Here is a 12,145-nt window from a genome sequence, read left to right as displayed (position 1 = left end):
GCCCCTCTCATTGGCTGAGCCGCGCCCTTTCTCCGCGACGTCCGCGCGGCCTTCGGGCCAATCCCAACGCGGCCGCTTCGCTCTCCCCCACGTGGACGGCAGTCCGTGCCTGACGCTCGAGCGAGCAGCATCGCCGGGGCTCGCTCACGCTTCTCCCCGTGCGCCGGCCTCCGGTCCCACCGTGTCCGTGCTCGCGCAGTTTTGCGAGCGTGCGCCCAGTTGCGGCACTAGCCGACCGGCCCCCGAGGATGGATCAGGCCGCCCGTGTCTGCTGTGGACGGCAGCTCCCACGGCCGGCCCCCTCCCCGGACTCTTCTGGACCTCGGGACCAGCCTGTCGCTTCGCCGCCGTCTGCAACGGGCCCGCTCATCGCGGACGACCGCGGCCGCTGCCACGCCCCGGCCTACGGCCCGACCCGTTTCCTCGCGTTCGCCGCCTAGACGAACGGCAGTGACTGCGCCTGTGCGTGTTGTGTGTGTGCGCCCCGTGTGTGGCCTTAGATGATCGGCTCCCGAGGTAGGATCCGGTCGCCCGTGCGAGCCGAGGACGGCGGCAACCACGGCTGACTCCCCGGATTCTTCTGGACCTCGGGAAGAGCCGACCGCTTCGCCACCGTCTACCACGGGGACGTTACTGTGCCGACATGCACAGGTACCGCCGTGCCCTTGGCCTTGCTCAGCGACGCCTTCTGCCTTGCCCTCGCGCCGGACTCTCCTGCCCTGTGCCCAGTCACGACCCCGACCCGCTTCTTCTCCCCTATTCTATTATCCCCTTCCCAGCAAAGCCCGGTTGAGGTGACCCCCACGTGGAGGCAATTACCAGGCTGAGCTTTCCCACACTTCTCCCCCCCCCTTCCCCCAGCGCACTACCGCGACAATAATCACTATTATTATTCTCTGTTTTGCATCGGAGCCGAGCGGTCGCGCTTTTCTGCATCGTGATGTCTGGTCGTGGCAAAGGCGGCAAGGGGCTCGGAAAAGGAGGCGCGAAGCGTCATCGCAAGGTGTTGCGGGACAACATCCAGGGCATCACCAAGCCTGCCATCCGTCGTCTGGCGCGCCGAGGCGGTGTCAAGCGCATCTCGGGCCTGATCTACGAGGAGACCCGCGGCGTTTTGAAAGTGTTCCTCGAGAACGTGATCCGGGACGCCGTCACGTACACGGAGCACGCAAAACGCAAGACTGTCACCGCGATGGATGTCGTCTACGCGCTCAAGCGTCAGGGCCGCACCTTGTACGGCTTCGGGGGCTAGGCCGGCCACGCTGGTAGTCGCCGCGTCAGGAAGAAGGGACCCTGTGCGGCGTGCACCCTCTACTCCAGCTCCGTGTCGTCGTCAAACACCCCTTTTTAGGGCTACCCAAATGCTGGATTGGCAGCTGTTGGTTGCGAACCAGAGCTCCGGTTCTCGTTTGTTCCTCTCTCTCTGTCTCTATGGGTTTTTTTTTTTCTTTGCCTACTTGTTGTCGCCTGCGGAAGCGAGCGGATTATGCCACAACAGCAAGCTGCAGCGGTCTCAGGTGAGCAGTTGATTGCGCCGTGCCTCACTGTCTGCAGCCATAGTAGTAGCCATCTGAGGCAGCATCGTTTTTGGCAGGGCGGCCGCCGTGTGTGGCTTTCGCACGTGTGTGTGCGCGACATTTTTCGCTTCAGCTTCGCGGCCATAAGTTTACAACCTACCTTTCGCCATGAATCAATCGTGTGTGCGTGCTGCGAACGGGTCTGGTGAAAAGAGGCATTATGCTTTCTTTCGAAACCAACCCCTGTACACATTTCCTTGTTTATGTGCGCGCGGCCTCTCATAATCGCAGGCGAAGCGATTTATTTACATTCGTCGGCGGTTCGTTTCGCAGCCACAGACAGGCAGGTAAACACGCCTGGCGAATGCAAACAACGTCTTGTGCATGAAATTCAGCTACCAAACACCTGGGGAGCATAACTGCGATGATGCGGACAAAATAGCGGCATAGCTAGCTGCACGGCTTCTTGTAAACAATTACATCACGCGGTGAGGGAACCAGCCAGCCTCGAAATTGCTTGCGTGAATTGAAACGCATCGCAGCTCATTACGGGCATGTGTGTTTTGTTGTTGCGCCAACCAATGCAGCAAATATAAATACTTTTGCGCCATTGCGAAATAAAGTTGCTTTTGTTGTTGTGCCCAGTGTGTGTCGTCAGTTGTTCCTCGAATTTTTGATGCCCGACGACGCTGAAATTGCATGCGTGGTGTGTACATACGGTTCCTACAAAGTCAGTGTCGCGGAAAACGTTTGCGCGATCCACAGAAAATGAGTGTATTGATTGACGCGAGTCACTTTCCTCTTTTGAATAAGGGCAGTGTGTTCAAGCAAGGTGTGCTGTCAGGTGCGTGAAAGGCGTCTCGGATGTGTTAGCATTTAGAGTGGATGGCGAAGAGAGCCTGGGAGAGGCACAGCGACGTCGCGCTAGCTCACTGCTTGCCTTTTGAGCGAGTCTGGCCGTCCGTCCGTAGGACCGTTTCCCTCTGCAGCCGGTGACTTCCGAGGTGCGTTTTTTTTGAAGCAACCAGTGCAGCTTTCAGCTCAACTGCTATTTGGGGCGGCTGTGAACTTGTGTGCCCCAACTGCGGCGTCCAGACAGGCGTCTATAGCGCGCTGCCTGCGTTTTGGAGTGCATGAAAAGGATGAAAGTAGAGGCGGGAGCCGCACCGTTGCCTCCAAGATTCCGGGCGCTGGTCTCGGAGGCGTAGGTACTTGCGCAAGCTGGAGGAAGGTGGCGCCGCGGCCGCGCGAAGCGTCGGCGATTAAGTTGCGTGCACCGCGCTGCTGGAAGGTATGCATTCCCTTGGGGAGGAAGCAGCTCCCGGCTTGCGTACACTTTGATTTCCCCTTAAATGGCGTTTTGAGTCTCAGGCGCTTTAATTTCGGGTCGCACGTACGGCGACTGAAGCGTTTGGATAAATTTTTCAGTCTTGTTTGCTGCACGTAATTGAGGAAATTGCGAGTGCGCCCTGCTCAGTCTGGTTTAGTTGTGGCTTTTCATTCCGTTTGGCTTGCTTTTTGTTGCCCTACTGGCTGGCGCCGTTTTGCTAGTGCGGGAGTTTGGAGGGGCATTGCATTATTCAAGAAAGAGAACAGAAGATAGGGACGAGATGTTAGTAGGGACGGGGCGCACTACTATCCAAAGAATGTTTTGTTGTAACTATGCGTAGCTGCCGCTATTCGTTAGCCTAATCACAAATGATCAGACTTGATCCAGTCGTTGAAACTTAACTCGTTGAATTTATTTTACGCGTTAAATACAAGAATCAAATGCAAGCAACTACACATCTCTCGGAACGCCCGAGCAGTCAGCGAAGCTAGCTGCTCGTCGTTCGGCGTCCGGAGTACAACAAAAGTTTTGGTGCCGAAACCCGTTCACTTCGAGTTGTAGCCAGTGGCAAGAAACTATGTGTTGTTAACAGTGTTGGGCGGCGTCGCGCAGTGCCATTCTCCGGGGTTCTGGAAGAAAAAGAAAAATGCAAGGGACGAACGAAATAAAATGTTTTTCCTCATTACACTGCCCGGTGACCTAAATAAAATCCATGGATGGGCTTCTGTTCGCTTATAAAGCGACCGCAGGAAATGCACCTCAATCACGGAGGGGTGGGGGTGCCTTCAATGCGTGCTCTACTGTTTTTGCTAACTTTGGCCACCTGTTACTGGAAGAATACTGCCTGGAGATGCATGGGAAATGTTAGGCATGATGCACGCTTTCCACGCAGTGTTCGCGGCTCTTTCCTTCCGTGCAATCGTACGTCATGGTATGTGTCTCGCTATGGTTTGCCAACTTTGCGCAGGGCAAACTGTTTTCTCAATTCCGCACCTTTTTATCTGCAAGAAGAGAGTGCAAACATTTAATGGATTTAAACTACAGGAAATTCGGAGGTGCATGAGCTGCGGATGTGGGAACACTGGAAACTCTGGAAACTTGAGGGAAGTAAATAACCGCATCCATCAGAAGTGGGTTCTCGTTCTGCTCGCCTTTTTTTGTGTGTGTTTTGTGGATGCATTGAATCATCTTCAGTAAGTAACTTGTAAGTAACGCGGGTTAGTCGGCGAGTGTTCCTTGGCTGGTAGACACACACACGCAATGTGTACAGAGACAGCCCTAAGCGCGCGCTGCTCTCCAGGCGATTTTTCGTGCTCAATAACGATAACTGGGAACTCGTTTTGGCTGGTGCAGCTTGAAATTTGAAGCGAACTGATCTGTCGACTGCACAGTGCACCCATCGAACCTCCTTGGAAGCGACGACGCACTCTGAGGTGGCATTCATGCCCTAAGGGGTGGGTTTGTCAATATGTCTAAATCTGCCGTCTCTCTTGTTGCGCTTCCTTTGAGTTGCATGTATTATTGCGTTCTGCGCCCAAGCGCTTCTCTCTTCAACCCTTACAGCTTTGCCGAGGTGCGTCGATCTACCTGCTGTGTACCCTGTGGGCTGCTTTGCGCTGTTCAGGTGTCTGGCTGCGAGTTGCGCCGCTGTCCCGTCGAACAAGTTGGTTGACGACACAGTTCAGTTCGCATTAAGCTCAACAAAGGTGGTGCAGCAAGAAGTGTGCCATGGCGGCATCATTAGTGCTGCGAGCTGCGCCGGTCATTGGAATAATTTGTCGTAAAGGCTTGCTTGCAACGGAACGGAACGGGACGTAGTCGTGATGCCGCTTTCCAGGAAGAAATGCCGACCTCGTATCGTATCACTGGGAAGAGTGGCGCGATATTCAACAGCTTGTGATGGATTCATGAGGTACGCTTGGTGTCGCACAGGCATTTTCTCATTGGGGGGAGAGCTTATGAATGCTTTACATCTAGGCAGAGAAAACAGACCGTTTTATTCCGTGCTGACACGATGTTGCCAACATGGTACTAATAACTCAATAACAACGGAACGCAAACGAGAAGCCCTACTGACTGCACAGCGAGCAGCCGTCTACGAATCAACCTCTTTGGTAGGAGACCTTGACTCTCCCTTCCTTTTTTTTTGTTTTTGTTTTTGCAGTTCACAAAATCAGCTGATCATGTGTCTGGCAGTACATGTTCCGTGCATCCAAGCGGTCATTGCGCCGCTGTTTCTGGCTAGCGCGCTATTCAGTTATTTCGCCCCTCATTTGGTGTGCGCAAAGTGCAGACGTATTTCTACAAGCTGTCGTTGCGTTCCTTCAACACCGCGCCCCCGGCAAGCGGGGAGGCTCGTTGCAGTGCGCCAACGCCACACGGAACCAGCCGCAACCGCGTCGACACCGTGCTGCTGTGGTGTCAAAGTGGACGCTGCCGCGGACGCCCGCCTCCTTCCAGAGGCTTGCTTTTGCTTTTGCGGCAAACCTAAAGGACAGGCGCAGCGTAATCTTGTGCTAGACCCCGGTTCCACACCCACTTGCGTCACGTTTGCCACGCGCGAAACCGACGCGCGTTTGAAAGTAGTAGTAGTAGTAGTAAGTGATTATTTATTATGCATTTGATACGGAAGATAAAAGAATATTTGCTGCCCCGGCATCTGCTATCGCGACAGGAAGCACCTGAGCTGGGGCAGCGAAATAAAGGATAGCAGGCAGAGTGTAGAAGTGAAAGAAAAGTGGTGAGGGGACAGTAGAAAGGACAGGGGGAGGGGTACACTTTCAATCATTCTATTTACATATCTACAAGGAATAAAATATACATATGTACAACACGCACGCGCGTGGAGCTCTGAGTGACCACTGCTCCGTCACACGCGCACGATAGCTAGATTAAATATACATATATACAGGTCGCACGCGCGTGTTGATCTGGGCGATCGATGGTCCATCACGCGCGCACGACACATTGCACAAAACAGCTGGAGTGGGGGCGTCCAGCTGTTCACCGTCCAAGGTAGCGCGCGTGGAATGTTCACGTCACTGCACACAACTACCTGGCAGAGAACAGACGGGACGTCAAGCCCGCCTGTTCGAGGAAAACACAGAGGCTCACCAAAGTTCGCTCGCGAGTGCGCGCACTGCCATGCGGCCACAATAACATTGCGAGGGAGTCTGGCAAGATGCCCAGCGCCCGGTAGGCCGCAAGCATGTCGCGACGGGCATCTATGAGCGCGGTGCAGCGAAGTAGCAAGTGTTCGAGTGTTTCGTCACAACCACACCCGACACACGCTGCACTCGTCGCGAACCCGTGACGCGCACGTCGTTCCCCGTTCCACACGCATCCAATTCGCAGTCGAAGGATCATTGCGCGCTGCGCCCGCGTGAGCGAGCGACAGCCGGTGACGAGATGAATGCGCTCACCTTCTGCGATGCGGGGATCGGGGTGCTGCCGTCGGAGATGAGTCTGAATGACCGCACGCACGTCCTCCAGCGCGAGGGGTAGGTTGCTGGAAGGGAGCTGGTGTGCGGCGGTCGCGAGATCGTCAGCGTCCTCGTTGCCGGCGATTCCACAGTGGCCGGGCACCCACTGAACGCGCACAACACATCCAAGCTGTGCCAGTTGCGCAAGGCACGCTCGGATTGCGCGCACTAACGGGGTACCACGGCCGATGTTCTGCAGCCGGCTGAGGGCGGCGCGGGAGTCGCACAAAACAGCACACTTGGGCGGCGGAGGGACGATGGTGAGCACGAGTTCCAACCCGAGCTGGAGTCCCACCAGTTCCGCCGTGGTGGAAGAACCCAAATAGTTTGTGTGCTGTTGGCTGTGCAGTCGCAGGGCAGGGATGGTGGCGGCCGCTGCGAGCGAGCAGCTGTCACGAACCACTGAGCCGTCTGTAAACACGAGGAGATGGTCCTGTAATTCCTCGTGCATGACGGCCCTGGTTAGCTGCTGCACAGCGCAGAGGGGTGTGCTCCGCTTTCCCGCGATGCCGACGATTTCTCGCTGTATCTCCGTGGCAGCCGGCCAGGGCACACAGGTGTCGTAAGGGGGCGAGCCATTGGTGAGGGTCTCGTACTCGAGCAACGCCGCGCCCATGCGTGAACGAGGGCGCGTGCGCAGGCGTTGTAGCAGCGAGCCGCCGTCTGGTGCGCGGTGGAGCCGATCGATGTGATTCAGAGCCCTGCGCGTGGCCTGGAGCTGAAGTGGCCACGCTCCTGCCTCGGCTAGCGTTGCAGCGCACTGTGAAGTGCGCGGTACACCGAGACACACGCGCAGGGAATTCCTGTGTTGGAGCTCCAGTTTCGTCCAACATGGCTTGCGCACCGAGACGAGCGGCAATGCATACAGCATCGCCCCCAAGGCTGCGGCGTTGTACAGACGCAGCGCGGCTTGTTGCGAGATGCCCTGGCCTCGAGCGGTGAGCTTGTGAACGGCGGCGGAGATCCTCTTCATCTGCAAACAGGCCTTGGTCGCCGCGGGGCGGAAAGAAAGGCGCTGGTCGATGTCCAAGCCGAGGTACCGCACCGTTTTTCGCCAAAGAATGGGAGTCCCGTCCAGTGACAGTGGCGTTGGGCGCGCACGCGAGCGTGAAACGCAGGCCATGGCTACCGATTTGCTCGCACTCAGCGACAGACCGAGACCGCGTAAGCAGGCGTCGATTGCGGTCAGGGCCCCCTGAAGGCATCCCCGCACGCGGAGCGCCTCGCCCGGTGGTCCCAGGCACCACAGAGCAATGTCATCTGCATATATGGACATGTACACGCGATGTCGGGCGCCCGTGGGAAGGGAACCCGGCACCACCGACATGGCCACATTAAACAGGATTGGTGACAAAACAGAGCCCTGCGGCACGCCCAGATCCACCGGACGAGGCTCAGAGAGTTTCCCCCCCACTCTCACGCGCATGGTACGACCGCTCAGGAAGCCGCGAACATATCGCAAAAGACGTCCGCACACGCCGGCCGCTTCAAGCAACGCTAGAATCGGTGCGCGGTGAACGTTGTCAAATGCTCCCGAGACGTCCAGTAGCAGCAGCAGCGCTACCTGGCCTGCCACTCTGGCGTGCTCGAGGGCAGTGACAACGTCCGAGATGGAATCAGCCGTGCACCGCATTCCGCGGAAACCCGTCTGCCGCTCGTCAAACAAATCGGCCGCCGCGGCCCGCTCGTTCAGACGCTGCAATGCCATGTGCTCCATGAGCTTACCAGCCGCCGATGTTAGAGCCACTGGACGATATCCACTCAGCTCCGTGGGTGGGCGACCTGGCTTTCGGATGGGACAGACGACCGCAGTGCGCCAATCCTCCGGGAGTTCCCCGCGTTCCCACACCAAGTTGATCTGCTGCAGGAGGACCTCTCGTTGCTTCGCATCCAGGTTGCGTAACATCTGATAAGTCACCCCGTCCGGCCCGGGCGCCGAGCGACGGCGGCATCGCGCGAGCGCATTGTTCAGTTCCGCCGCGCTGAAAGGCGCGTCACAGGGGCCATCTGAGGTGACGGGGAAGAGGCTGGCATCGCTTCCGGGGCTCTCAGGTGGGTCTGAGCTCGCGTCGTTCGTGAGGCTGGGCGGCGCGAAGCGATCGGCGAACCTCTCTGCCAGCTGTTCATAGCTAAGGCCGCTTGAGATGGCAAGCGCGGCCAAAGGCTGAGGGTTCACCTGTTGCTTCGTAATTCGTCGCAGCATGTCGAATAGCCTCCGCGAGCTGGTGTCTTCCTCCATCCTTTGGCATAGCGAAGCCCACTGCCGTCGGTACAATTTGTGAGAGTGGCGCCGCGCCACTGCGTCCAGGCGGTTGTAAACGGTTCAATCGGCCGCTCGGTCGGTTCGTCGCGCCCTGTTTTCTGCGCGGTCGCGTTTCTCGCGCAGACCGAGCAGCTTGATATCTGGTGTGGGTTGTCCTGCCCGCACCTCTGCTCGTCTGGTGGCTGCTAGGGCGCTCCGAACCAGACTCGAGAAGAAGTCGGCTCCAGTGACGGCCGCTTCATCGACCGCCTGCCTGAACGCGCTCCAGTTGACGATGGAGTAGCTTCTTTTGGCGCGGGCCTCCGTAGCAGTGGGCTCAATTAGGATGGAGTAATGATCTGAGCCCCAGAGTGATGGTGATCGATGCCATGTCGCCTCTATCCCTCTGGATGCGAAGGCAACGTCGATGCAGGAGCCGGGTGTTCCGCGTCGTCGAAAGGTGGGCTCGCCGGTGTTCAGGGGAGTGAGTCCCAGCTGCGTTGCTGCGTCGTGCAGGTCGTCTCCTCGCGCGGAATGTCGCACACTGCCCCACGCACTGTGATGAGCGTTAAAATCACCGCAGATGATCTGACGCGGGGCACAGCACGAGGAAACCGCACGAAAACACAGCGCGTTCCACGCGACAGCTGGGCGCACATACACAGAAGCCACCGACGTGTCAACACCACCGACGCGCACTGTCACCACCACGCACTCCTGGGCATCGGTTGTCGCCGCCGCCGAACCGACGAGAGTATGCAAAACGTCACTGCGCACGTAAATCGCGCACCGCGATTTCCCGGGGCGATGGGCACGGTCACAACACGGCACTGCAGCACAGGTGGGTTCCTCGCACGTTGTTGGTGAGTGATAGCCAATATATCCAGGCAGTCGCATCTGCGGCTCCCCTTCTTGGAGACGAATGTACGTCTCTTGCAGCGCGATAACCTCCGGAGCATCCTCCGCGATGCGAACTCGCAACTCAGGGTACCGCGCTGCAAGAGAGCGTACATTCCACTGCAGGATGGATGGGATACGGGGGGGAGCCCGGCGACTAGCCATGATGCTGGCCTATCCGTGCGGGGGCACCTGCAGCTTCTAAGCAGGCCCGTTGTCCATCGCTGCCCTCGGGAAACAGGGCGCTTATCGCGCGCAGCGCGTGCTGTAGCTGTAGAATCAGCTGGTCCCGTGAATCAGCTGGCGCGCGCGGCGCAGCGCGCTGCGGGGCCAGCGTGCTGCGCCTCTCCTCCTCCGAGCCGGTTGCCGTCTGCTGGCTTAGTTGGCGGCGCGGCCGCTGGCTGGACCGGTGGCGCTGCTGCTGCTGCTCGCCCCGGACGACTGCCTGCGCGTACGAGAGAGGGCGCGGCGCGCGCTGCTCCCTCTTCTGCTGCTGCTGCTGCTGTGCGGCTCGCGGGGCTGTCTCAGCTTGCACCACGGCCCGAACCGCCCGCCTGGAGAGGGGCGCCTCTGATGTGGCCATCAAGGTGGCCACATGGCGTTCACGCTGCCAGTGCGGGCACGCAGGGTCCGTGGCCGCGTGAGCTCCGCCGCAGTTAATGCACCGAGGCTTCTTGGTGGTGCAAGCCCCGGTCTCGTGCGGGCCGCCACAGCGTGTGCAGCGTGAGGGAGCCCGGCAGGCCCCGGTTGCGTGCGCCAGGCTCGCGCACTTCGCGCACTGCAGGGGCCGCGGGCGGCAGGGCCGGACAGCAAGGCGGCGTCTGTAAATAGATACAAATGCCGGTGGCGTCGGCGCCGCGAATCTGATGGTGAGCGTGCCACCAGACAGCGACGCCGACGTCATCGGCACTGATGATTCAGACGCCGCGAGCAGCTCCTCCGCCGTCTTCCTCTCGTCCACGCCAAACACGAGGCCCGCGCACTGGTTTCGAGGGGAGGGTTCTCGAGCGTGGACCTGGACGCCCCTGATGACCGTGGTGGCTAGCAGGGCCTGGAAGGCGTCGCTGCTCCCCGCGTCCACGGCCACCACATTGCGGCGGGTATTGACCCGGACCGCCAGGACGCCAGGTCGGGGCCCGATCTCCTCTGCCAGCTCCCAGCCCTGGTGCTTGGTGAAGGCAGCCCCTCGGTCAGCTGGCCGGAACAGCACCGTGCCCACCAGGCTCGCAGGCAGCTCCACAGCAGCCGCGGCTCGAGCCAGGGCCGCCCTGCGTCGTCTCTGAGCCTTGGTGGTCTGCATTCGCCACGGGATCAGGTCCCGCTGCTGAGAGGCCACGGGTTGAGACGAGCAGGGAGGCGGCGCGTGCTCGCTGCTAGCAGACGAAATCTGGCCAGCTGACGATGCGGGCCCCGCTGGTGGCGCCGCCGCCGCAGCGCGCCATCCGGTTCCGGTGACAGCTGGCTGGGAGAGAGGGACCTGCGAGGGGGAAAGCGCCGCCGCGGGAGGGGAATCTCGCGCGTGGGCCGCTCGATGCTCGAGGTCAACGGCCGCTTCCACGTGGTCCGGGGAATTCGTGGTATGCGTGCGCTTGGCCGTGCCTTCCAGGCTTGCATCAGCAGCGCCTTGCACGCCATCCACGCTGCGTCGTGGTGGGGGAGACGGCGATCGGACCCGCTTCCTGTGCGAGCTCTCGTCCATCGCCTCCAACACCAGGTCTGCGGGTCCTCTCGCGGTGCCTGCCCCGAGGTCTCGGGCGCTCGCCGCAGCAGCAGGGAAGACAGCGGCCTCCTGATGAGATGCGTGCTCGCTATCGCGAGCACGTGGTGGCTGCGGCCACACTCTCGGTGGCAGCGGCTTCCAAGCGGTCGAGGCAGCACCCCGAGATGAAGAAAGCTGCATCTCTTGCTTCGCGCGCTCCACCGCGATCAGTAAGTCTTGTAGGGCACTTATAGTGCATGGCCTGGCGTTAAGACTGTAGGATCGCGGTGGTGCCACGTGCTCGGAGCTTCGCTGCGATCGACTCGCGTGGGGAAATCGCGGGGGCTCCATGTTGCAAGCCCCCTAAGCGCCGTGCGGCGCCGGCAGCGCGGCTGTTGCTATAATTAATAGCGGGGCTCAATTAGGGCATCAGGAGTGATGACCACGTGGTGAAATAGCTGAGCTAGCGCGGAGCGACACCGTATACAACCGCTCGCTACGCGCGCCTCCAGGGATCCTCGAAACCGGGCGGTTTCCAGCATTCTGGGTGCCGCTGAACGGAGGGTCTCGAAAGTAGTAGTAGTAAGTGATTATTTATTATGCATTTGATACGGAAGATAAAAGAATATTTGCTGCCCCGGCATCTGCTATCGCGACAGGAAGCACCTGAGCTGGGGCAGCGAAATAAAGGATAGCAGGCAGAGTGTAGAAGTGAAAGAAAAGTGGTGAGGGGACAGTAGAAAGGACAGGGGGAGGGGTACACTTTCAATCATTCTATTTACATATCTACAAGGAATAAAATATACATATGTACAACACGCACGCGCGTGGAGCTCTGAGTGACCACTGCTCCGTCACACGCGCACGATAACTAGATTAAATATACATATATACAGGTCGCACGCGCGTGTTGATCTGGGCGATCGATGGTCCATCACGCGCGCACGACACATTGCACAAAACAGCTGGAGTGGGGGC

General features: G+C 59.0%; 3 protein-coding genes across 3 annotated transcripts; 1 reads left to right on the top strand and 2 right to left on the bottom strand.

Moving 5' to 3' along the window:
• Positions 1-905: 905 nt before the first annotated feature.
• On the top strand, positions 906-1,252 carry LOC149338063 (histone H4). The gene has a single exon (XM_089550258.1). The coding sequence runs from the start codon at positions 941-943 to the stop codon at positions 1,250-1,252; it is 312 nt and encodes a 103-aa protein (XP_089406384.1). The 5' UTR covers positions 906-940.
• Positions 1,253-5,898: 4,646 nt separating this feature from the next.
• LOC149338062 (uncharacterized) lies at positions 5,899-8,642 on the bottom strand. Its single transcript, XM_089547499.1, has one exon. It carries the CDS (start codon positions 8,566-8,568, stop codon positions 5,899-5,901), a length of 2,670 nt encoding a protein of 889 aa, XP_089403625.1. The 5' UTR covers positions 8,569-8,642.
• A 9-nt stretch (positions 8,643-8,651) lies between these two features.
• LOC149338061 (uncharacterized) lies at positions 8,652-11,518 on the bottom strand. The gene has a single exon (XM_089550082.1). It carries the CDS (start codon positions 11,516-11,518, stop codon positions 9,626-9,628), a length of 1,893 nt encoding a protein of 630 aa, XP_089406208.1. The 3' UTR covers positions 8,652-9,625.
• Between the last annotated feature and the right edge of the window lie 627 nt (positions 11,519-12,145).

The sequence above is a fragment of the Amblyomma mixtum genome, chromosome 6, assembly GCF_055824585.1.
Source record: "Amblyomma mixtum isolate Tamu chromosome 6, ASM5582458v1, whole genome shotgun sequence".
Lineage (NCBI taxonomy): Eukaryota > Metazoa > Arthropoda > Arachnida > Ixodida > Ixodidae > Amblyomma > Amblyomma mixtum.
This window is presented reverse-complemented; position numbering and strand designations above follow the sequence as displayed.